General features: G+C 38.7%; 1 protein-coding gene across 5 annotated transcripts in view; it reads left to right on the forward strand.

Moving 5' to 3' along the window:
• Nucleotides 1-26298, forward strand: part of NFIA (nuclear factor I A) — a 406846-nt gene that overhangs the window by 358847 nt on the left and 21701 nt on the right. For 3 of the 5 annotated variants that reach the window (XM_065883966.1, XM_065883942.1, XM_065883949.1), the window contains exon 10: nucleotides 17269-17360. The exons of the other annotated variants lie outside the window; for them this stretch is intronic. In XM_065883966.1, coding sequence (XP_065740038.1) covers nucleotides 17269-17360 — 92 coding nt within the window. The remainder of the gene's footprint in view (nucleotides 1-17268; nucleotides 17361-26298) is intronic. 5 annotated transcript variants of the gene reach the window in all.

Here is a 26298-nt window from a genome sequence, read left to right on the forward strand (position 1 = left end):
ACAATTCTAAAGAACTCCCTACTCTTTCTTATCTACACTTTCTTATCTACTCTTAAGTTGTTGTCTGATGTCACTTAGTGCCAGGGAACTTATTTTACTTTGATCTCTCTATTTCCACATTGATTTTTATTCTTCTGTCAGTACTGCTACTATCCCCATTATATTTTAATTTTTTATATTCTTCTGAATTAGAAAGAGACCTATATAACTACAGTACTTTAGTATATGATAATAGTGACATTTCTTATTGGAAGAGGGAAAGGGATTATTCAGTAAAGTATATTGGGATGACTGAGTAGCTGTCCAGAAAAAATAAAATTCCTTACACCAAAATAAATTCCAGGTGGTGCAAAAAATATAACATAGAAATATTAAGCCTTAAAATACCAAGAAAAAAATAGGAGAAACTTTTTGTGGAATATTGCAGTGAGAAAGGCCTTTCAAATAATACAAAAAAAACAGAATCCATGAAAAGAAAACTGATAAGTTCTACTCTAAAAGTATTAAAAATGTATATATTGGAAAAAAACACCATAGACAAAAGACAATGATAAAGTGGGAAAAATATTTGCAACACCTGTGGCAGAGGGCTAAATTATGTAATATATAAATAGTTGGGTTATTTTTAACATCTTTATTGGGGTATAATTGCTTTACAATGGTGTGTTAGTTTCTGCTTTATAACAAAGTGAATCAGTTATACATATACATATGTTCCCATATCTCTTCCCTCTTGCATCTCCCTCCCTCCCACTCTCCCTATCCCACCCCTCCAGGTTGTCACAAAGCACCGAGCCAATATCCCTGTGCCATGCGGCTGCTTCCCACTAGCTATCTACCTTACGTTTGTTAGTGTGTATATGTCCATGACTCTCTCTCGCCCTGTCACAGCTCACCCTGCCCCCCCCATATCCTCAAGTCTGTTCTCCAGTAGGTCTGCGACTTTATTCCCGTCTTAACCCTAGGTTCTTCATAACAATTTTTTTTTCTTAAATTCCATATATATGTGTTAGCATACGGTATTTGTCTTTTTCTTTCTGACTTATTTCACTCTGTATGACAGACTCTAGGTCTATCCACCTCATTACAGATAGCTCAATTTCGTTTCTTTTTATGGCTGAGTAATATTCCATTGTATATATGTGCCACATCTTCTTTATCCATTCATCCGATGATGGACACTTAGGTTGTTTCCATCTCCAGGCTATTGTAAATAGAGCTGCAGTGAACATTTTGGTACATGACTCTTTTTGAATTTTGGTTTTCTCAGGGTATATGCCCAGTAGTGGGATTGCTGGGTCATATGGTAGTTCTATTTGTAGTTTTTTAAGGAACCTCCATACTGTTCTCCATAGTGGCTGAACCAATTCACATTCCCACCAACAGTGCAAGAGTGTTCCCTTTTCTCCACACCCTCTCCAGCATTTATTGTTTCTAGATTTTTTGATGATGGCCATTCTGACTGGTGTGAGATGATATCTCATTGTAGTTTTCATTTGCATTTCTCTAATGATTAATGATGTTGAGCATTGTTTCATGTGTTTGTTGCCAGTCTGTATATCTTCTTTGGAGAAATGTCTATTTAGGTCTTCTGCCCATTTTTGGATTGGGTTGTTTGGTTTTTTGTTATTGAGCTGCAAGAGCTGCTTGTAAATTTTGGAGATTAATCCTTTGTCAGTTGCTTCATTTGCAAATATTTTCTCCCTTTCTGAGGGCTGTCTTTTGGTCTTGTTTATGGTTTCCTTTACTGTGCAAAAGCTTTGAAGTTTCATTAGGTCCCATTTGTTTATTTTTGTTTTTATTTCCATTACTCTAGGAGGTGGGTCAGAAAGGATCTTGCTGTGATTTATGTCATAGAGTGTTCTGCCTATGTTTTCCTCTAAGAGTTTGATAGTGTCTGGCCTTACGCTTAGGTCTTTAATCCATTTTGAGCTTATTTTTGTGTATGGTGTTAGGGAGTGATCTAATCTCATACTTTTACATGTACCTGTCCAGTTTTCCCAGCACCACTTATTGAAGAGGCTGTCCTTTCTCCACTGTACATTCCTGCCACCTTTATCAAAGATAAGGTGTCCATATGTGCGTGGGTTTATCTCTGGGCTTTCTATCCTGTTCCATTGATCTATCTTTCTGTTTTTGTGCCAGTACCATACTGTCTTGATTACTGTAGCTTTGTAGTATAGTCTGAAGTCAGGGAGCCTGATTTCTCCAGCTCCATTTTTCGTTCTCAAGATTGCTTTGGCTATTCGGGGTCTTTTGTGTTTCCATACAAATTGTGAAATTTTTTGTTCTAGTTCTGTGAAAAATGCCAGTGGTAGTTTGATAGGGATTGCACTGAATCTATAGATTGCTTTGGGTAGTAGAGTCATTTTCACAATGTTGATTCTTCCAATCTAAGAACATGGTATATCTCTCCATCTATTTGTATCATCTTTAATTCCTTTCATCAGTGTCTTATAATTTTCTGCATACAGGTTTTTTGTCTCCTTAGGTAGGTTTGTTCCTAGATATTTTATTCTTTTTGTTACAATGGTAAATGGGAGCGTTTTCTTGATTTCACTTTCAGATTTTTCATCATTAGTGTATAGGAATGCCAGAGATTTCTGTGCATTAATTTTGTATCCTGCTACTTTACCAAATTCATTGATTAGCTCCAGTAGTTTTCTGGTAGCATCTTTAGGATTCTCTATGTATAGTATCATGTCATCTGCAAACAGTGACAGCTTCACTTCTTCTTTTCCGATTTGGATTCCTTTTATTTCCTTTTCTTCTCTGATTGCTGTGGCTAAAACTTCCAAAACTACATTGAATAAGAGTGGTGAGAGTGGGCAACCTTGTCTTGTTCCTGATCTTAGTGAAATGCTTTCAGTTTTTCACCATTGAGGATGATGTTGGCTGTGGGCTTGTCATATATGGCCTTTATTATGTTGAGGAAAGTTCCCTCTATGCCTACTTTCTGCAGGGTTTTTATCATAAATGGGTATTGAATTTTGTCAAAAGCTTTCTCTGCATCTATTGAGATGATCATATGGTTTTTATCCTTCAATTTGTTAATATGGTTTATCACATTGATAGATTTGCGTATATTGAAGAATCCTTTCATTCCTGGAATAAACCCCACTTGATCATGGTGTATGATCCTTTTAATGTGCTGTTGGATTCTGTTTGCTAGTATTTTGTTGAGGATTTTTGCATCTATGTTCATCAGTGATATTGGCCTGTAGTTTTCTTTCTTTGTGACATCCTTGTCTGGTTTTGGTATCAAGGTGATGGTGGCCTCGTAGAAAGAATTTGGGAGTGTTCCTCCCTCTGCTATATTTTGGAAGAGTTTGAGAAGGATAGGTGTTAGCTCTTCTCTAAATGTTTGCTAGAATTCGCCTGTGAAGCCATCTGGTCCTGGGCTTTTGTTTGTTGGAAGATTTTTAATCACAGTTTCAATTTCAGTATTTGTGATTGGTCTGTTCATATTTTCTGTTTCTTCCTGATTCAGTCTTGGCAGGTTGTGCATTTCTAAGAATTTGTCCATTTCTTCCAGATTGTCCATTTTATTGGCATAGAGTTGCTTGTAGTAATCTCTCATGATCTTTTGTATTTCTGCACTGTCAGTTGTTACTTCTCCTTTTTCATTTCTAATTCTATTGATTTGAGTGTTCTCCCTTTTTTTCTTGATGAGTCTGGCTAGTGGTTTATCTATTTTGTTTATCTTCTCAAAGAACCAGCTTTTAGTTTTATTGATCTTTGTTATCGTTTCCTTTATTTCTTTTTCATTTATTTCTGATCTGATTTTTATGATTTCTTTCCTTCTGCTAGCTTTGGGGTTTTTTTGTTCTTTTTTCTCTAATTGCTTGAGGTGCAAGGTTAGGTTGTTTATTCGAGATGTTTCCTTCTTCTTAAGGTGGGCTTGTATTGCTATAAACTTCCCCCTTAGAACTGCTTTTGCTGCATCCCATAGGTTTTGGGTCATTGTGTCTCCATTGTCATTTGTTTCTAGGTATTTTTTATTTCCTCTTTGATTTCTTCAGTGATCACTTCATTATTAAGTACTGTATTGTTTAGCCTCCATGTGTTTGTATTTTTTACACATCTTTTCCTGTAATTGATATCTAGTTTCATGGCGTTGTGGTCGGAAAAGATACTTGATACAATTTCAGTTTTCTTAAATTTACCAAGGCTTGATTTGTGTCCCAAGATATGATCTATCCTGGAGAATGTTCCATGAGCACTTGAGAAAAATGTGTATTCTGTTGTTTTTGGTGGAGTGTCCTATAAATATCAATTAAGTCCATCTTGTTTAATGTATCATTTAAAGCTTGTGTTTCCTTATTTATTTTCATTTTGGATGATCTGTCCATGGGTGAAAGTGGGGTGTTAAAGTCTCCTTCTATGAATTTGTTACTGTCGATCTCCCCTTTTATGGCTGTTAGTATTTGCCTTATGTATTGAGGTGCTCCTATGTTGGGTGCATAAATATTTACAATTATTATATCTTCTTCTTGGATTGATCCCTTGATCATTATGTAGTGTCCTTCTTTGTCTCTTTTAATAGTACTTATTTTAAAGTCTATTTTGTCTGATAGGAGAATTGCTACTCCAGCTTTTTTTTGGTTTCCATTTGCATGGAATATCTTTTTCCATCCCCTTACTTTCAGTCTGTATGTGTCTCTAGGTCTGAAGTGGGTCTCTTGTAGACAGCATATATATGGGTCTTGTTTTTGTATCCATTTAGCCAATCTGTGTCTTTTGGTGGGAGCATTTAGTCCATTTACATTTAAGGTAATTATCGATATGTATGTTCCTATTCCCATTTTCTAAATTGTTTTGGGTTCGTTATTGTAGGTCTTTTCCTTCTCTTGTGTTTCTTGTCTAGAGAAGTTCCTTTAGCATTTGTTGTAAAGCTGGTTTGGTGGTGCTGAACTCTCTCAGCTTCTGCTTGTCTGTAAAGGTTTTAATTTCTCCATCGAATCTGAGTGAGATCCTTGCTGGGTAGAGTAGTCTTGGTTGCAGGTTTTTCTCCTTCATCACTTTCAGTATGTCCTGCCACTCCCTTCTGGCTTGTAGGGTTTCTGCTGAGAGATCAGCTGTTAACCTTATGGGGATTCCCTTGTGTGTTATTTGTTGTTTTTCCCTTGCTGCTTTTAATATGCTTTCTTTGTATTTAATTTTTGACAGTTTGATTAATATGTGTCTTGGCGTATTTCTCCTTGGATTTATCCTTTATGGGACTCTCTGTGCTTCCTGGACTTGATTAACTATTTCCTTTCCCATATTAGGGAAGTTTTCAACTATAATCTCTTCAAATATTTTCTCAGTCCCTTTCTTTTTCTCTTCTTCTTCTGGAACCCCTATAATTCGAATGTTGGTACATTTAATGTTGTCCCAGATGTCTTTGAGACTATCCTCAATTCTTTTCATTCTTTTTTCTTTATTCTGCTCTGCAGTAGTTATTTCCACTATTTTATCTTCCAGGTCACTTATCCATTCTTCTGCCTCAGTTATTCTGCTATTGATCCCATCTAGAGTACTTTTAATTTCATTTATTGTGTTGTTCATCGTTGCTTGTTTCATCTTTATTTCTTCTAGCTCCTTGTTAACTGTTTCTTGCATTTTGTCCAGTCCATTTCCAAGATTTCGGATCATCCTTACTATCATTATTCTGAATTCTTTTTCAGGTAGACTGCCTATTCCTCTTCATTTGTTAGGTCTGGTGCATTTTTATCTTGCTCCTTTATCTGCTGTGTGTTTTTCTGTCTTCTCATTTTGCTTATCTTACTGTGTTTGGGGTCTCCTTTTTGCAGGCTGCAGGTTCGTAGTTCCCACTGTTTTTGATGTCTGTCTCCAGTGGCTAAGGTTGGTTCAGTGGGTTGTGTAGGCTTCCTGGTGGAGGGGACTAGTGCCTGCGTTGTGGTGGTTGAGGCTGGATCTTGTCTCTCTAGTGGGCAGGTTCACATCTGGTGGTGTGTTTTGGGGTGTCTGTGGCCTTATTATGATGTTACACAGCTTCTCTGCTAATGGGTGGGGTTGTGTTCCTGTTTTGCTAGTTGTTTGGCATAGGTTATCCACCACTGTAGCTTGCTGGTCATTGAGTGAAGCTGGGTGCTGGTGTTAAGATGGAGATCTCTGGGAGATTTTCGCCATTTGATATTATGTGGAGCTGGGAGGTCTCTTGTTGACCAGTGTTCTGAAGTTGGCTCTCCTACCTCAGAGGCAGAGCCCTGACTCCTGGCTGGAGCACCAAGAGGCTTTCATCCACACGGCTCCTCAATTTGGGATGACTCGTTGTCTATTCAGGTATTCCACAGATGCAGGGTACATCAAGTTGATTGTGGAGCTTTAATCCGCTGTTTCTGAGGCTTTTGGGAGGTGTGAGGTCTTCTGCCGGCGTTCAGTAGGTGTTCTGTAGGAGTTGTTCCACGTGTAGATGTATTTCTTGTTTATCTGTGGGGAGGAAGGTGATCTCCGCATCTTACTCTTCCACCATCTTCAAGGTCCCCCCTCTAAATAGTTTTTTAAAGTCAGTAAGAGAGACCAACAATCCAACAGAAAGACAACAAAATGATATAAACATAGAGAAATGGAAAACATTTGAAAGATGTCTCATTCATGTAGCATAAAAGCAATACAAATTAAAACTCGAATGGTATTTTTACCTATCAGATTAGCAAGGATCAAAAAGGATCTTGACACAGTCTTGGTAAGTGTGTGGGAAACAGGCACACTCCTATACTGTTAGAGGACTGTAAATTGGTTCAACCTCTTCAGAGGACAATTTCGTTTTATATATATTTATATATATGTGTGTGTGTGTGTGTGTGTGTGTGTGTATAAATTTTAAATGTAAGCCATGCATTGTGTTGGACATGTGAGCAAAGATATACATCAAGTGTTCATTGCAACAGTGATTATAATAAAAGATTGATAACACCAGTCATATCCACCAATATGATATACATTAGAAACCCTTTAAAAATAAGGGTAGGGGGACTTCCCTGGTGGTCCAGTGGTAAAGAATCCGCCTTACAATGCAGGGGACGTGGTTCGATCCCTGGTCAGGGAACGAAGATCCCACATGCCGCGGGGCAACTAAGCCCTTGCGCCACAACTACTGAGCTCCCGCATCTCAACTAGAGAGCCCACGTGCCGCAAACTAAAGAGCCCACACGCCCTGGAGCCTGTGTGCCACGACTAGAGAGAGAAAACCAGCACGCCACAGCTAGAGAGAAGCCCACGCGCCGCAACGAAAGACACCGCGTGCTTCAATGAAGATCCTGCGTGCCGCAACTAAGACCCGACGCAGCCAAAAATAAGTAAAATAAGAAGTAAATAAATAATAGATCTTCTAAAAGAAAAAGTAAGGATAGGTCTGTATGAATTCATGGAATAATCTTTGAGTTATATTAAATAAGCAAAAGAGAGCGCTAAGAAAAAGTATGTATAGAATACCTACTGCCATAGAGTGGAGGATGTATATACACACTTGACTGTGTGTTGAAGGATGGAAACTGGTTCATTGGGGGGTAGTTCTTCAGTGCCTTGCCCAACGAGAATGAAAGATATTATTGAGTTTTAAATCCCCTTTTATGTCAAATATAATGCTTTATTTAATTTTTAAAGTATTTGTCCAATGAACTAAAATTCTTCTTTATACCCCAACCACTAACTGTAGTGACCAAAACTCACACAGTGGAGGCAGGGAAGGGGGGTGGTCCATAAAATCCTTGGCAAATTTTATACATCTAGTTTTTAGTTGCCCTAACCTGAACTTCGGGTGTGATAGCAAAAATATGTGCTCTTTCTGGTAAAGAATACTATTCTTTTTCCCTCACAGAGAACATGGACTTGAGTACAAAGTTGGCATTTTCACTCTCAGTAGCTATTATTTGGTCACAAGTTCCGCTTTAGGAACCCATTGGATACAGATGCACACATCCTATCTTAAGTCATAATTTTTCATAAATACTTTTTGCAGAGTACTTCTACTTTTTGTACAACCCAAGTTTTTAATGTCTAAATTTGAAAAAGAAAAAGAAAAATAATTATTGGAAACCAGGGACTTCGATAGGTATTTTCATATGCGTTACCTTAGTTGCACTTGATTGTTGTTTTAATCCGCAGAATTGGACTCATTAGCCCTCTTTTTAAAAAGAGAAAGCTGAGACTGAACCAGAATTCAAATCGGGGTCTGTTGGACTCTAAAGCCCCGTGCTTTCTACTCTACCAGGACACTTACTGTGTTTCAAGATATAATATCATACACCTTTCCTCTGAAAATCCTAAGACACGCCGTAAAGAACATTTTTTCTTATTTGGCCTCACTGCGTGGCATGTAGGATCTTAGTTCCCCAACCAGGGATCACATCTGTGGCCCCTGCACTGGAAGCGGGGAGTCTCAACCAGTGGACCGCCAGGGAAGTCCCAAAGAACTTTTAAATTATTCCAATAAAAACTCTTGGGTACATTGAATTGGATGAAAAACAGGAATGAGAGCAGGAAGAAAGAGAGAAGAAATGAACTTTGTAAAGAAGGAGTGAGTTACAAAAGAGAGCAGACAACAGATGATTACATTCATTTAGGTTATCATAACCCATTCAGGTCTTATTTTTGCCTCAGTTTTTTACTTTTTCAGATGACAGAAATGACAGATGAGTTTTAAGATTTTCTTCATAAAGATAACAGTGGCAATGTAGGAAACTTGAAAAATACAGAAAAGGATTTTAAAAATCATATTCTCCTATAACCAACTACTATTAACATTTTGGTCTGGTTTTCCCCCATTTTTTCGGTGCATGTCTATGTGTATATGATTGTGACCTACTGAATATAATATTTTGTATGTTATTTTCTTAACGAGTATTTTACACCTTTTCTTCATAAAAAAATAAAAAGCTAGGAAATGTGATTTTAAATATTTTTACTTATTCTCCTACCATAGACCATTAACTTTTGTTCCAACCTGTGGAATATGCTCCAGCATATTGTCTAACATATATTTTTGTCCCCAACTTGAATAATTTTATTGGGCTAGATTTCTAGAATTGGAATTACTGGTGCAAACAATATGAATATTCCTCTTGATACACGTTTCCAAATTGCTTTTCCGAAAAGTTGTGCCATCTTACACCCTTACAAATTATATTTGAGTCTGATATAACATTAACCCTTGAGAGGTTTGAGTATTATTTTTTTAATTGGTGGAAGGCAGATATCTCAGGGTGTAATGCCCTTAATCAGATTTTGGAATCAGTAGTCCCTGATTAGATGAGTTTAGCAGTTTTCTTCAACTGTTTTAATATAAAGTACAGTGGGATTCTGGAGATTTCCCATCTTGTTGGCTAAGCCTCTGCTTAGGGATTGCTCTCTGGATTGCTTCTGTGGAGAGGGTCGCCTATTAGACATTCACAGAGTGGGTGAAGCCTTAAAGAGCTGGGAGTATTAGAGTAAATAATATTTACTATGCTGAACTTTTTATATAGAGACACTCAGAGAGGTTAACTGGCTTGCCAAGGTCACATTTCTAGTAAGAGACTGAATGGATTCAATCCAGGATTTTCTGATTCTAAAATTCATTTTCTATTAACTACCTTGCACTGCTGTAAAAATAAAAATATTATTTGGGGCTTTCAGGTTCTGTTTGTCTTTATTTTATTTAAGATTAAGAATTACTGGAAGGTGTTTCTAAATCACTCATAATCCCAGTCTTTAGAGATAATCACTTTCTGTGCATATTTTAAACATAATTGATCATATGTGTGTGTGTGCGTACATATATATACACATATATACAGTTTTGTAAACTAATTTTATTTCATATTATAAACGTGTCATTATTATTTTAAAACATTTTTAATGGCTGCAATATTCCATCAGTTGGTTCCAGTTTGTTGCACTTATAAGTAATGCTGTAATGAACATCTTGGAGCATAAATCTTTATACGTACTTTTAAGTATTTATTGAGGATATAGTCCCAGAAGTGGTTTTCCAAAGTTACACTGCCTTTGGAGAGGCTGCAGAAGCCTTTCAAGAGGGAGGGATCTAATCTATTGATCTACGTTTCTTTTTTTAGTAAACCCCAGCTGAATCCAGGGTTTATTCCCTGTGACTTTTTAATATTACTTTCACCTGTGCCTACCCATCTATGTGGTTGCTTCTGATCAATAAGTATGTTCTATCAGTTGCACAACACGCGGGCATACACTTAAAAATACATGACATAGAATGTGGATTAGTTATTAGAAATAAATTTAAATGAACTGAAACAAGGCTGTATTCCTATCCTTTAAGTCATTACGGAAAAGAATATTATAGGCAGTATAAATAGGTTGTTTACAAGAAACACTCATTGTAAAGTACCTCTTTATCACACAGATTTTGGTAACATAATGTCAAAGCACCTCCAGTTTACAAGTGGCTCTGATCCCCTTCTCTCTGTGTGCACACATGAATTGTCTTATACCTTCCCTTCTGTACGTTTTACCCCAAATCATGATGTCACTTGAGCCCCTGCCCCCTATGAAGATCCCTAATACAAGTACAGAGACCAGCAGAGCAAAGCCGTCTGCTTAAATTGATTCTTTTCATGATTTTTTGAGAACTATTGGCACATTAAACATTTCATGCAAATTGTTACCATACATGTTAAGTAATGCTAATATATTAAAGTTCGAATTCATTAGCTTTTCAGGAAGAAGGCTTGTGGGTATGTTATTCTGTAATAATTTACTAGCGATAAGTAGGCCTTAATTTCATGCCCTGAGGGCTGTGTCTTTTTGTGTTGTTGGTAGCTTGTTTGTAGAGACAAAAGATCTGCCGGGATAATAGAATGAGGTAACTGACTGCACAGATGTGATCAAAGTAATGGAAATTCAGTGTGGTTATCTTCTAGATTCCAAACATCTGGATGAAAACTACAATATCCATTCATTCACGTGGGAATTTCTAAACCTCTGAATACTGGGGATTCATGTGTCAACAAAGGCTGTGTTTCCTTGGCTGTATAATTACATTAATAGTGCTAACCCAGGACCTGTAAACTTGTCGATACTCATAGATTTCTTCGAAGGAAAAAAACTCCAATATCCTCCAGCATTTCTTCTGTGACCTGGCAAGAAACAGTGCTGTTCAAGTTCCCAAATGAGTTCAATTGTAATGGACTTCATTTAGAAATTAGCCAATCTATTTTCTAATAGTTTCCACATTTTTTTCTAGAAATGAAAGTCTTCTCACAGGGCTTTTTTAAAAAAACTAGTAACATGTGATAGTGCAGTTAAGATTGCAGAAACTATTTCCATCAGGTATTTAGTCATCTCACTGCTTCAGTTTGCAACTGAATGCGTTCTCGTGCACCGTCAGGTGTCACTGATAAACATTTAGAAAATTGCAGTCTGAAGACACAGTGATGTGTTCAAGTCCGCATTCCTAAACTTGTTTGGATGGCTTCTGTCCAGTAACCAGCACATTCCTGGGCAGGCAGTAAGTCTAGCTGAATGAAATTGAATTTTTGACTAGCATTTTTAAAGGGATATCTGTACATGTGAATATGTCTGAGTTTCTGAACACAAGGGAACATGTGAAGTGTATACTGATTTTGAGACAGGAGGGGAAAGGTTTAAAGTGTTAGGATGCCTAATGGTTTTAATGGTGTTTAGAATGGAAATCTGCTATCTTTGATAATTTTATAAATTATTTCTTCCTCTTGAAGGAAAAATTCAATAGACTTTTTCTCCTCCATTTTCAAACGTTCAAGTCTCTGATCCTTAAATTTTTATCTTCCCTGACCTTATGGCAGAGATATTCACAACGTCCCGTCTTTTCTCCTTTCCCTCGGCGATTGACATCCCCATTACCCAACTCTGTTTCTTTGCTCGTGCAGCTTCCTCTGTGATCCCCAGTCCATCTGAACTTGTCAACCAACACATCTTTTACAGCCCGTCATCACAGCCATCTCCATCTCCTCTACAAAGCTTTTCCTGTTCCCCTGCCAGGTGTCACTTTTCTGTCCTTTAACACCCTAAAGATTTTTATTTATATTACTTTTAGGCACTCATATTTTCACTTTCTGTACTCATCTCTCCCCACTAGACTCTAACATTTCATGGATAGCCGTGTGTCTGGCTTATCTTTTTAAGATAAGTTCCCATAAAACTTAGCATAGAGCCTGGCACAGAGGCAGTGTTCACACGAGAGAGAGACAGAGACAGAGAAAGAGAAAGAGAGAGAGGGAGAGGATATGAATATATTAAACTATCTTTCCTTGATGCACCACAGCGGTTAGGCTTGGTAGAGTTTAAGGGAATGAAGAATTGGTATTCCCTCCTTTTACGTAGTTGGAATCTCTGATGAAACAGATCACAAACTTCTCTTCAAACTTTGTGCCAGGGTTTGGGGAACTTTGTTGCTTCCTGTGTCTGGAAGTAAATTCAGAATGTCAGAACTAAGAAGGACCTACTGCATAGCACAGGGAATTGTACTCAATAACTTGTAATAACCTATAATGGAAATGTATCTTTAAAAGAATAGGCACGTACATATATATATATATATATATATATATATATATATATATATATATATAATAACTGAATCACATTGCTGTAAACTTGAAACACAACATTATAAGTCAACTATATTTCAATAAAGTTTTTTTTAAAAAGACAAATGTCTGTGCTCGCTTCGGCAGCACATATACTAAAAAAAAGAAAAAAGACAAATATCTGACACATACACACACACACACACACACACACACACACACACACACAAAGAATGTCAAAGCTCACTAGCTGTCTTACATTGTCTTTCCTGCCAAGGTGCCTCACCAGGTCATCCCCCCTCCCCCTCCCCAGCAGAGGAGCTGGCCATCAATATCCTCAGGCCGTTCAGCCCCAGGCCACCTGGCCACTCAACCTCCTGGTGGCCTCTCTGTGGACACAGGAGGGGGCTTCATCCAAAGGTCAGCTCTCCTTTCACACCCAAGCTCTACACAGAAATCTATCTAAATTTTCTCGCTCTTCTGTTTTTCAGTGATGACACGCATTTCAGGGGTCGCTAAATTTGAACTAGATCTTGAATCTGGCTGCCTACTTTCAAAACAAGCTGATGCACTCACATTTTCTAGTTTGTCAGACTTGAGTAGTTTTATTGATATCGTTTTTATCTTTAAGATACATCAACTAACATTGATACAAATATTTTAATATCTTAATATCTTGTTTTACAGTCATATTTTTTCCCCCAAACAGGAAGACTCCAAGCATCTTTTACTCAAAACAATTTGACCACTTTCTTAGCACCATGGTCAGGTATGATTGTTGGGTGAAGGCTGTTACAGACTCAAAACTGATTCATCTAGAAATGCCGTGATTCCTCTATCCAGACACATCCCTTATTTCTTCTTATTCAGGAAAACAGCACAAGACAAACAAACAAACAAAAAACCAGACAACCTGGGAACAACAAAAGTTGGAATTCTCTTTGGCTTGCAGGCAGTCAGTTACATCCATTGCTGGGGACATAGAGGCAGTTCTCCCAGGGAACACCTGCAGGGTTGTAAAGAGCAGGGCTAATGGGTGATCTCTGCCACTCTCCCTGCCCATCCCACAAGCTCCCTAGAGATAGATTCCAGCATCCGCAGAGGCCCGACTGCATATAAAGAAAGAACTGTTCATGAACCGTTTTTCCAGTTGATCATCCGGAGGCCCAACTTGTACTGCCTAAGTGAAGGATTATAGAATTAGCAGTGCCTATGGTAAGTGGGCAACACAGAAGGATATGGGATCAAATTCTGATTTGGGATTTTGGTACTTACCCCTGGGGCTAAGGCTAAGAGTCTTGGGTAATCTGAAGAAATATGTTAGAAAGAGAAAAAGTACGATCAGATTAGCCCAAATAAGAGCTGGTGGAAGCTTCTTATAGGAATGTTTTTTCAAAATGTTAAGAAAATGGTCCATGGTGATACTGCTTATGTAGGTAAAATGGCTGCTAAAAAAAAGCAAACACTTTCTTTTTCAGAAACAGGCAAGCAATCATAATTTGATTTCCAATAGTCATGTTTGCCATGAGGACTTTTACAATGAGGTTATATAAGCAAATTGATTTCCCTGTTGACTTTATCAGAAAATCATAAAATGCCCCTGAATCTTCCCTCCAGAATTCTCAAAAATGCCTACAGTAATCTTCCTAGAAAATTATTTTCTGGATTTCATGATGTCCTGAAGCTCCTCCATCAGCATTTGATTATTGCTGCTGTAAATAGGCAAAAATTATAATTAAGAAAGATAATGAGTGTGATATAATAGCATAGTAAACACAGTTGTATATAATTCATTACCACATCTCCCCCTTTACTTGATTTTATATTCATGTTGAAAGCTCTTAACTGGGCATGTGTAATTGATTCACCATGGTATATGTGGTTGTTTTAATAAAAAGTTTCAACTGAGGCTTTTGTTGAACAGGATAACTCCCTCATTCCACTGTTTCTTTAGGAAAATCAAATTCAACTTATGTCATATCATCTCTGGAACTACATCCTGTTATAGGTGAACACTGCCTATTTTAGCTACAATAATGGCAGATGAGTCAGACTTTCTTCCTTCCCTTGTTTTTCCTGTGTCCTTGATTTTTCCCAGAATCAACTTTCTATAGAATAAATTTCCCTGGGCACTTTTTGTTCCATTCGATGGAACTCAGAGACTCTCAGATTTTTGTAGTTGTAATATCCTTTTCTTAAAAAGGCAAACACATTACCACCTCTCTCAGCATTGCTCTCTTTTTTAAAAACCAAAATAAAGTTTGGAGAAGTTTTAATAGCTTGTGAGAGCATTAAAGGCCTTCTGGGATGTTTTGTCTCATGATTGAAGAAGGGACAATAGCCAATTGTTAGCCTCATGGTAATTTTGAGTGGCTCAATTATTTGGATGCTAACCCTACTTTCAAAATGGCAGGGCTTCCCTGGTGGCGCAGTGGTTGAGAGTCCACCTGCTAATGCAGGCGATGCGGGTTTGTGTCCCGGTCCGGGGGCATCCCACATGCCTTGGATCGGCTGGGCCCCTGAGCCACGGCCGCTGAGCCTGCGCATCCGGAGCTTGTGCTCCGCAACGGGAGAGGCCACAACAGTGAGGGGCCCGCGTACCGCAAAAAAAAAAAAAAAAAAAAAAAGGCAAGATAGAGAATGGGATGTAATACACACTTTTCCAGATTTAGTGCTATGTATGGTCAAGAACTATATTCACACACCAAAAAGAAAAAGAAAAAAAAGTACCATGTATCCTAGGATCAACCAGCATGCATGTTTCTGACGTCACCAGTATGGTAAAAACGTCATAGGAAATCCTGCTGTGTGTCTGCAGTGACCAGAGCTGACATGCACACACTGCTCCGTTAGGACCATCAAACCAAGGCCTCGTGGTTCAGCATCTGTCATCAGTCATTTAGTCTTAGAACCTCAGCTTACTCTTCATGCCTTTTTGTTCCTTCTCAACCTACCTACCTATTCACATGTGAAAAAACACTTTTTTTCCTCCTAACGGCTAACAGGTTGTTTTATCTACTAGCTTCCTCCTTATCTCTCCCACATCCTCTTTGGGCCCTAGAAGCAGGTAAATTCACTGCCAGCTAATTATAGTACATCATTTTCAATACATAACTTTCTGTTGAGACTTCTGAAAGCATATCAAAGTAGAGCAATAGGCTGAATGAAACAATTAATAAAGAGTATTTTACTGAGCTTTTTAAAAAAGCAAATTTCCCCCATACCAGTGAGTGAGAGGCACATACAGAATGGCTAAATGCAGAGGTATTTCTCAAATCTGTTCAGGTTAATCTGACATAGGATAGGCTAGGGAAGAAATCAGTAGACTCACATTGCTAGACAGTACAGTGTACCATACGTTTAGATCACTTCATATAAAGCTGTTATTGGACGAATTCTTCTAAAACAAATACTACAACAACAAAAAGTTTCTTAATAATAGACATCAGGGGAACCTTATGTTCCTCCTCTGTTCAATGCTGATTTAACACAACCATACCCACGTGACCATCACAGCTCTGCGTGGGTGACTTAGCTCTAATGACCAATAGGACTTGGCCTAGATTGGTGGAAATTTTATGTCTAGATGTGCTTAACAAGGGAAACAAGAAGTCTGAGCAGTTTTCTGTGAAACAGAAAATCAAAGGAAGAGAAGCAGATGATGTCAACAAGGGGGAAAAAATCTGGCAAATGAATTTGGTATTATTCCCTCAATTATCTGTGTTTTTTAAGAAATGCAAATCCTTTTCATCTTTTAGATGGTGCGTGTCTCGTGTTAGTCCAGAAAACTTATGCCTTTTACAAGTATTGTTAAGAAATTTGAAATTAAGTAATAGTCTATCTAAAAATTTTAGTAAAGAAAGAATGTGAATAAATCCTTGGAGTTTGTGGTAAAGAAGTGAATTGAAGGACACCAGAAAACAAAATGTTCATTTGGATATATGAAACACCAGAACCACAGAATTTTTTCTCTCTAAACTATAGTGAAGCTCTTAAATATGAGTATAAAAACCAACAACAAAACGTTCATGTACTGTGAAAAGGATAGTTGGCTGAAGTGTGGTCCTGAGGTTCTAGGTTTACACGGGATCTTGATGGTTTGTACCTGAACAGAAGGGTTCTAGGGTGGGAAGACTACAAATGTTAGTACTCTAAGAGCATTTTGTGCATCATAAAATTCTAGACGCCCCACTGAGCCTGTGAAGACAGCGTGCTCTAAATGGCTTTCCACCACTTTTCTGGAGAACCCAGTCCCTTCTATAAAGACTCCTCTTCCATATTTAGAGATAGAGGCACAGGAACATTTCATGATCTTTAGGAGGGTAATAGTGTGAAAAGTAAGGTTGTAAAATGAACTACTTTCCTCCCCTTTCTACCTAATTTCTTTCTCCTGTGCTTTTAAAGACTAGGATATCTCTTTCTGACCCCAGAGCTCATGTTTAACTCAGAAAGTATACTTTACAAATGTCCTGCATGTTCTAATTTGTATGATGGAAGGAGAAAAGAGCTCATCTGAGCACCAATTTGACATCGTTTTATTCCAACAGTCTTTGGAAGCCAACACTCCTTCCCTTTTTGACTGTCTAAAATGCCCTTGCTAGCCAGATCCTTCTGCTAGCTACAGTGTTTGCACATTTCCTTGTTAATCAGCCGCGTAGGCTCGGAGACTGTGTGTTTTGGTGTTGTTTCTGTGTGCAATCTCGTGCTGCTTCCTGAACGCATGTGTCCCTTCCCTTCACAGCCTACTCGACACCCAGCACCTCCCCCGCAAACCGATTCGTCAGTGTTGGACCACGGGATCCAAGCTTTGTAAATATCCCTCAACAGACACAGGTGGGCCGCTCTCATCTTTTCTGTATGTGGTGCAGCTTGTTTTATTCATCAGGTGCATTGTAACTCGTCTTTCGGCACAACAGGCTGCATTTCCCAGTCCCTGTTCAGTCCCCTTTCCTCCCGACCCCTACCCATCCTGGCCCTTCAGCCACATTTCCATATGTTCTTAGAAATCATGGAAAACAGTGCCTGCAATTTTTGCTTCTTGTATTGAGGGGGTAGGAGAGGAGGGCTTCTGTGCCAGAACTGCTTTTGCTATGGGAAGAAAATTTTCCCAGGCTGGATAGCGTGTGCTCCCTCTTTTAGGAATCTGTGCCTCTCTACGTGCAAGCAGACAGAAGTAGGCCCCTATTGAACCTGGAAAGTATACTCTGGCTGCCGGCGACATCAGAGTGCATGCTGGGAATGGGGGGCCAGTCCCTCTTATGTACTCATTATAGGGTCCCCAGGAACCTGGCAGACTTTCTAAGAGAAAGGAAAAGAAAGGGTTCCTGAGCGCTGTTAAGTTGCTGGTGTTGGTACTGAAATAGGAGGTGTTTGTTACTGGCTTCGCTGGCCCCAGTGGGGTGGGAGGGGATTATGTGAATACAATGTCATATTTTGAGGTAGGTGATTGAAAAAGAGTATGCCAGGACATCTAGAGTTTGTTTTTCAATAGATAGTTGTGTTTTGTGCTAGTATAGGCCAAGGAGAAAGAATCTCTTTGAAAAGTTTTGAAATAGCTGCTGTTAATTGAGAAACAGTGAAAGACTTTTGGAATTCAAAGGTAGCATATATAAAGATACTTAGAGAGTTGTGGAATAGAATTAGAGGCAAGTTTTGGAAGAATCTACTCTCTGATCTCCTAATCAGAATGTGACTGTATATTATCAGAATTGACATAAAGACTTTTCTCTTTGAGGTTCTCAACACAGTGTTTGAAAAATTCTCCAAGATACTTTGTGCATGCGCCTCGGTATGTAATCTCCAGATGCCTAATTTATAACTATTCATCTTTGTTTGTAACACTATGAGCAGGTGCTTATGAACGAGATAGATTTGCTTTCCCGGGTCCGTTTGCTTTCTCTGCGAAGGGTTTTAGTTTATTGGTGTGTCGACAGCGTGGGTTAAACAGCATTGCATCTGAAGCCTTCCTTACACTGAAGCAGGGTCACGGAAAGTACAGCCTCGGAGGAGGCAGCTGGGAGGAGAGGGAGAGGGGAAGGAGGGAGGGGAGGGAGAAGGTTAACTCTTGAATTTCCCACTTCTGCTGTTTCTTCTGAAACTGGCAGGTACGAGGCATCTGGGATTAACTTCGCCTATTCAGTACTCCGCATAAAATCGTTCAAGTTTATTGCTTATTTTCCCATACCTTCAACTATTTAACTGGTGAATTTGAAGTTGAATAATTACCTCAAAGGCATTACAGTAGAAGAACATTTCTTATTGTACTTCTGGCTCACATGATCAAGGTCAATGAGAAGGGGAGAACTGGGGACAGTAGCTTTACATTGGATGATTGCTTTTCTCAAAGCACCAGTGGGCTCAGGTTACTTCATTAAGAACCTCAAAAATGCAGTTTGGAAATGTCCTGTTTTGTATTTTATATAGTATTTTTATATAAGCTGTGATTCACTGAACTGAAACTGTACCCTGCATTCCATTCAATTTGTTTCTCTATAATCAAAACGTATTCTATTCCGACATGGCTTTGTTTCACAAATGCCTTATTTAACCCAGAAACTGAGTCTTCATGATGTTGACCACAAAAATTCAATTCTTAAAAATCCAGATTTTCTACGCATCTGTATGAATGATGTCATGTAGACCCAGTATTGGCATCTGGAACTGAATTTTTTGGGTTTCTGTTAAATATTTGGCATCATAGAGACAACAGCTTAAATGTTTTTTATCACAGTGACACCTGCCACTTTTGGCTTGAAGAAAGCCATCCCCAATTGTCTTATGAGAAACCACGCTAATGGAGTTACTCTTTTTCCCCCAAAAAATATCCTGAGATAAAAGTGTGCTCTAAGTATTTTAATATTTAGGTATATATATTAACTCTTTTTTTTTTAAAGGAACTACTTTCTGGAACCATTTAAAGTGGTAGGCATATATAGATATAGATCATAAAAATAATATTTTTAGGTACTCTTTTTGAGAGGACATCAGAAGAGGAATTTTTATAGGAATTTTTAAAGACATAATTTGAACACGGCCTGCAGATTAGTAATTTCCTAGGCAAGCTTGCATTTTTCTATATAAATATTTTTGTTAATAAGGCATGAAATTTGTATTAGTTGAATTATGGGAAAAGTTTTCTGGAAAAACAATATTTTCTTTTCTGCCTTTAAAGAAGTAAAAATTGAAGTGTCACCCAAGCAGATAGGTAAGCTTTATAAATGCAGGAGAGGTATCCTGCACAGAAATCCATAAACAAATACAAAATAAAATGGTCTCCCTTTTCCCCAAAGAAACCTCTTAAAACATCAACCTGTAGAAGACAGATTAGATATGGTCCCTGTTTTTTCCAGCAGATAGAATTCCAACTAATGAATAGACATTTGAAGTAGGCAGCTTTCAGTTTATCATAAGACCTTTCTTTAAAAAAAAAAAAAAAAAAAGAGAGTTCTTTGATTATACATAGCCTCTATTTATTGAGCATTTTCTATGTACTGAGTACCTTAGGTACATTATCCAACGAATCTTGACAGCTACCCAATAGGATATATATAATTATCTCCACTTCATAGATTTGAAACCTGAGATCTGAAGAGATCGTTGATTTTCCCAAGGCCACACATGGTGAGAGGCAGAGCAAGAATGCCTCCCCAGTTTTGTCTGACTCCAAGGCCTATGCTCTCAAACCACTGTGCTGTACTGCCTCATGGGCCGGTGAGCACCTTTCCCTGCAGATATTCAAACAGAGACTGATGCTCAACTCTCAGGAATACCACTGACGTATTCCCTGGTTTTAAATCTGAGATTGCACTAAAATCTAATCATGAGTATATACCCCAAAGAATTGAAAGCCGGGTCTCCAAGAGATACTTGTACACCCATGTTCTTCGCAGCATTATTCACAATAGCCAAAAGGTAAAAGCAATCCAAATATCCATTGACAGATAAATGGATAAACAAAATACGGTATATACATTTTATTGTGTATATACCATTTTAATGTGGTATCATACATATTATTCAGAATTGAAAAGAAAGGGACTTCTGCAGTATGTTACAACGTAGATGAACTTTGAAGACATTATGCAAAGTGAAATAGTCCAGTCCCAAAAGGACGAATACTATACGATTCCACTTATGTGAGGTACCTAGTGTAGTCAAATTCATAGAGACAAAAAGTAGAATGGTGGTTGCCAAGAGCCGGGGAGAGGGCAGAATAGAGAGTTATTGTTTGGTGGTACAGAGTGTTAGTCTTATAAGATGAAAAAAGCTCTGAAGATGTATGGTGGTGATGGTTACACAACACTGTGAATGTCCTGAATATCACTAAACTGTCCACTTAAAAATGGTTAAGATGGTAAATTTTATGTTGTGTGTATTTCACCACAATTTTTAAAATGTAATCATTAGATAAACTCTTCATGGTCCTTTCTCCACTTGAGAGTCTAAAATTCTGTAAAACAGCCAGGAAGAGTGGATTGTTTACCAAAAAACCCACTGTCATTTTGTGCTCTCGTGTCCAACACATAGTGGGTAGCCAGCAGATACGGGTTGAATCTAAATGATTCATAAGGAAGTTTAAAAATAATGACTTTTTCTTATTACAGTCGTGATACATGTTAATTGTGGAAAATACAGATGGGAAAAATAATAAAAATCACTTGTAGTCCTACTGTTAACATTTCTGTCTAAATCCATCCAGACTGCTTTGATGCATACAAATATATTGCAAAAATGAGATCATATTATATACACTGTTGGGTAACCTGCTGTTTCTTCCCCGTAACAATATATTATGGCCTTCTTTCCATGTAAATTGGAAAAATTGAATATTGGCTTTTATTGCACCTATTCATCATCTGTAATGATTGGTAGGGAAAGATAACATGGATAATTGAAAGCCATTTTTTCTCCTCCTTCCCTTCCAGTCTATCTTTTTTCCTCCAGAGAATTCCTCCCTTCACTGAGACAGAATTGCCTTCTCTTTAGCCTTGCCTCGAGCTAGTTTTCTTTCAAACTGCCTTCCAATTGCATTGTCTATCTCACCCCAGCTTTTGGCTCTGTTGGAACATTCCTGCCAAGTTATCTGTCCCATTCTTCTGAATCACTTGTCTGCTACCGCTGCTACTATCATGATTTGCCTTTCGTTTTCCTTATACTCCTCCATTTTGTAGTTCATCATTAACATGGGGGGTAGCCACCTCCTGACAGCCTTTAGAACACCCATCTGTTCTAAGAAACCGTGACCACCCTGAATCTCTTATTTTTCAGTATTGTCCACCATGATAGTTGATACTAACATATAGAAAAGTCTCTGGGGCATAGAGTATCTACTTCACTTTGGACACTGTTAATGTCCCCTGCACGCCCACTGAATGATATAAGAGAGCATGGCATCATCTCAAACAGCAGAAAGCCAATGGCCATTTCAGTTGCGTCTCATAATTTAATCTGATCCCTGAAAACGAGAGCCATTAAGAGGAGGCATTTATTTAGAGAAAAAAAGTTAATATTTCATCATGAGGTAATAAATAGAAATACCAATTCCCACACAGAAGGACTGAGCAAAGAACTCATTTTTTTTCAGGTTCTAGTTTAATCAGAATGTTCAAATAAAATGCCTAACCTGCAGAACACCAATGAAGACTAATTCTTTAAAATGAAAAATGAGTGCAAACAATACTAAAAAACAGGCATTTCTTCCCTGCCACCCAAATCTATCACTGTTCTACCTCAACAGAATTGTGGTATCTGAAATGCTATTTAAAACCAAATTACCATTTGGGTTATTAGAAGAATCGCTTGGCATGGCATGGGCCTGATTTGTTGACAAAAAGACACAGGTGCTGTAACCTTTGCTTAATAAATCATTTAGCTGCCTGACTGGCAAGCAGTGTGGCTCCCTTTGCCTCATGAAATTTACAAATGTATGCACAAACCACACACTTCACTGTGCTGGAAACCGGCTGATCTGGAGAGGTCCCTGCAGAGCTAAATTATGGGCATAGCACCCGTTGTCTGCCTTTGGTGGGGCTGCACAAGGAACATAGGGAGGTGGTGGATATGGAGAGCGTTTGGATCTGTTGCCATTCTGTGTGTCATATTCCTGAAACTCTGCCTAAGAAACCAAAGCTCGGGCAATCTGCAAAATGCAAAACTTCCTAAGTCCCTTTCATCAGTCACTCATCATTTCTGACTATATTCCCAAGACCCAAGAAGGCAGGGAATAACAATTCTCCTCAAGTTGTTCAGAGTCTAATAGAGGAAACAGATGTAAAAAATAATAGTAATGACAACAACATTAATAATGCAGTGTGATACCAGTTACAATAAGGATTTGCCTAAGAGGCTTTGAGACCAGAGAGCTGAGTAGAACTTTCCAAAGAGTGGAAGGGACAGAAAAGGCTAGATAGTTTTTTTGTCCTTGTCTAACTTTGGACTGATGATATGGCTCTGGTTCTTATACATTTTACCTTTATCCTGTACTTTTAATTTTTGCCATGAGCTGGTCGATAAGGCTTTATCCCATCTTAGGTAGAGAGACACGCTGAGTTCTGTCTTCTCTGGACCAAGCAGATAAAATTAGAATCCTTTCCCACTGCTGGCATATCAGCCAGACCCCCCGCCCCAGTTCCTCATTTCCAAGAAACAGCCCTTCTTGCGTAATGTTCTCACCCAGGACACCAAGCTCACTTGAGATTGCACTGCACTTAGCTGAAGCCATTCCCTGCCCAGACTCCAGCTGCCTGCCTGTAGGAGGTTAGGTACCACACAGAAGTTCAAGGAGCAGCCTGGATAGTTGCAAAGGCAGGAAACTCAGATTTTGTTAGAGAAAGGAAAATAAAAAATATCGTCCCCCTTCTAGTTAGAATTGGATCTGAGCATTTTTGTTACAAGCCCATACAGCTGAAAACTCCCAGGATTGGAGAGGAATGGCAGATAAAATTCCATTTACTCCTAACTTTGAAAAAAGTTAATTGGCCAAATGGGCATTCTGTATTAAGCTCCAGTGTATGCCAGGTTCTGTGCCTGCACTCCCTACAGGCCTCAGAGCCCTCTGAGATTGGTGCTGTTATCCCTGTTTTACAGATGAGGAAACTGAAATTTCAAAGAGTATACTTGCCCCATGGCAAACGAGGTAGCCAGGGTTTGAACCCGTCTGTCTCCAGAACTGCTCTCTTTCCTGAATACTGTCTTCATCCTTAACCATTTGTAATGAAAGGTTACTGACTGTTTTCTCTTTATGGTCTAAGATTGACTCATCCTCTTACATCAAGGAATAGGACCGACGCTGTACTTCGTTCTTCTGAAGACCTGCCCCAGTTTCCTATTAGCCTGCATCTGTGAAATCAAGACTGAGTTCATTCTGTCATCCTTCCTGGGAAAAAGACCTTTACTAATGACATTAGTCTGCATCTGTGAGAACAACCGGCCTCTGCCCAGAGCCCAGATAGCAGAGCAGCTGAGACTGTGAGCTTTCCTTTCAGATCTTGGTTGGAGCTTTATTTCATCACTTAGCAGTAGTATGTGTACTTCATTTCTTGTAGTTTTTAAAATTTTTTCTTTGTAATTCAATTTTTCTAGCCTGGTTTATTAACTGTAAAATGGTGATAACTATTTATCTACCTTCTACGGTTGTGTTGAGTCTTAAATTCTGTTAGTGTAGAGAGAGTAAATGCTTGACACCTGTTAAATGCTCAACAAATAATAGCATTTGTAGTTCAGTTGATAACTAAGCTCATATTGAAACAGTATTTTCTGGATTACAAAGTATTTTCTCATTTGATCTTCAGAACAACCCTTTGAAGTAGGCAGAGCCTTTATCATTATCCCCATTACACAGATTTTAAAACTGAGGTTTAAAGAGAGGGAAGTGACTTCCCCAGAACCACATAGCCGGGGGTTCGTAGAGCCAGGACACAGACTCGCTTCTGATTCCAGAGCCCACACTCCCTTCAGCATGCCACATCAGGGAAGGACTTGTATGTGTCCTCATGTGCTACTGTGTAGATATGGGCAGAACCTGCCCACCAAACACTGGATCCAAAGTAACCATCCAGTTAGGACAAAATTAGGACAACACCTCCACAAGATCAGAATCTCGTGGATTCTTCCACTGAGCATCTGCCCTAAAGGTACTCCAAAAGCCTCATTCAACTGGGTACATTGATCCTTGCCCTGCACCCCATTTCTTCTCTTAAGCCAAATTGTGCCCCAAGGCAGAGGAGACTTCCCAAGGGGAAATCATGTCTCTGAGGGTGGCAAGGACTGTAGCAAATGAATGTACCCCCCCAGAATCTGCGGGGAAAGGCAGTGCCTGGTCATTCTTTTCTCTTATGTTCTCTGCTCCAGCCGTAGGTGTTGAATAGTCAGCACCGCCTCGCGGAGATGTTACCCCTGCCATCTGCTCCCTCTTACTGTGGGCAGGAGCGACTCCCCCAGCTTCCCAGCCCCCACCCCAGCCTGTAAGTTCTTACCACGTTCTCTTCGCAAACACTTGGCAGCTGACTCACGGACAGCCTATGAGACACGCTTAAAATACATTTTTCAATAAACAGAACCTTTGTCTTTCAAGTTTTATTTGGGCAGCACATTTTAGTTGTCCTCAGCCACAAATTTCACTTCTGAACCAAGCGAGAGCCTCAGTTCTAGGTACTGGTCTCCTTTTTCTCCCTTAGTTTTTAATACTTCGGAGATCCCATCATGTTTAATGGCATATTTTGGTTTGGTTTTAGCCTTTCTGTTTGTTTGTTGCCTTGCTCCAAAAAGATTTGGGGAAACTTCTTAGTTGAAGCAAATTGATGATCGTTGAAAGAATTAAGGTGCTTACATGGGATCTGGCACACAGTAGGTGCACAATAAATAGTGGTTCCTTTCATGCTTGCTTCTTTTCCAGTATTTAAATGAGATCAGTGGCAATGGAGAAGGGGAAGAGGAAAGGGAGATTTCGCAGGAAATTTTAGATTTCGTGGAAGAAGAAAAAGGACCAAACATCTGGTATTTGTTTAATTAGCCCTTGGGATTGTGGGAAAAGTGGGATAGAAAATGAAGCGGGGGGGAAGATTGAAACAAGAAGCTGTGAATGGGTGTAAAGAGCTGAGAGGAGTTAGATCAGAATTTGTTGATAGCCTTACAATGAAGTCAGAAAACCATAGTATCAAATGCAGAACTGCTGTCAAAATTTCCAGCCCTGAAATGCGTCTTGATAATGATGTTTCCAGTCAGTGGAAGTTTCAGGATACTGAGGGAAATGCTCTTTTTTTTAAAACTGAAATATAGTTGATTTACAATGTTGTGTTAATTTTTGCTGTACAGCAAAGTGATTCAGTTATACATATATATGCATTCTTTTTATATATATATTCTTTTCCATTATGGTTTATCACAGAATATTGAATATAGTTCCCTGTGCTATACAGTAGGACCTTGTTGTTTATCCATTCTATATATAATAGTTTGCATCTGCTAACCCCAAACTCCCACTTCATCTCTTTCTCACTCTCCCCTCCCCCTTGTCAACCCGAGTCTGTTCTCTATGTCTGTGAGTCTGTTTCTGTTTCATAAAAGTTCATTTTTGTGTCATATTTTATATTCCACATATAAGTGATATCATATGACATTTGTCTTTCTCTTTCTGACTTACTTCACTTAGTATGATAATCTCTAGTTGCATCCATGTTTCTGCAAATGGCATTACTTCATTCTTTTTTATGGCTGAGTAGTATTCCATTCTATATGTGTACATCTTCTTTATCCATTCATCTGTCGATGGACA

Source organism: Phocoena phocoena, chromosome 1, assembly GCF_963924675.1.
Source record: "Phocoena phocoena chromosome 1, mPhoPho1.1, whole genome shotgun sequence".
NCBI lineage: Eukaryota > Metazoa > Chordata > Mammalia > Artiodactyla > Phocoenidae > Phocoena > Phocoena phocoena.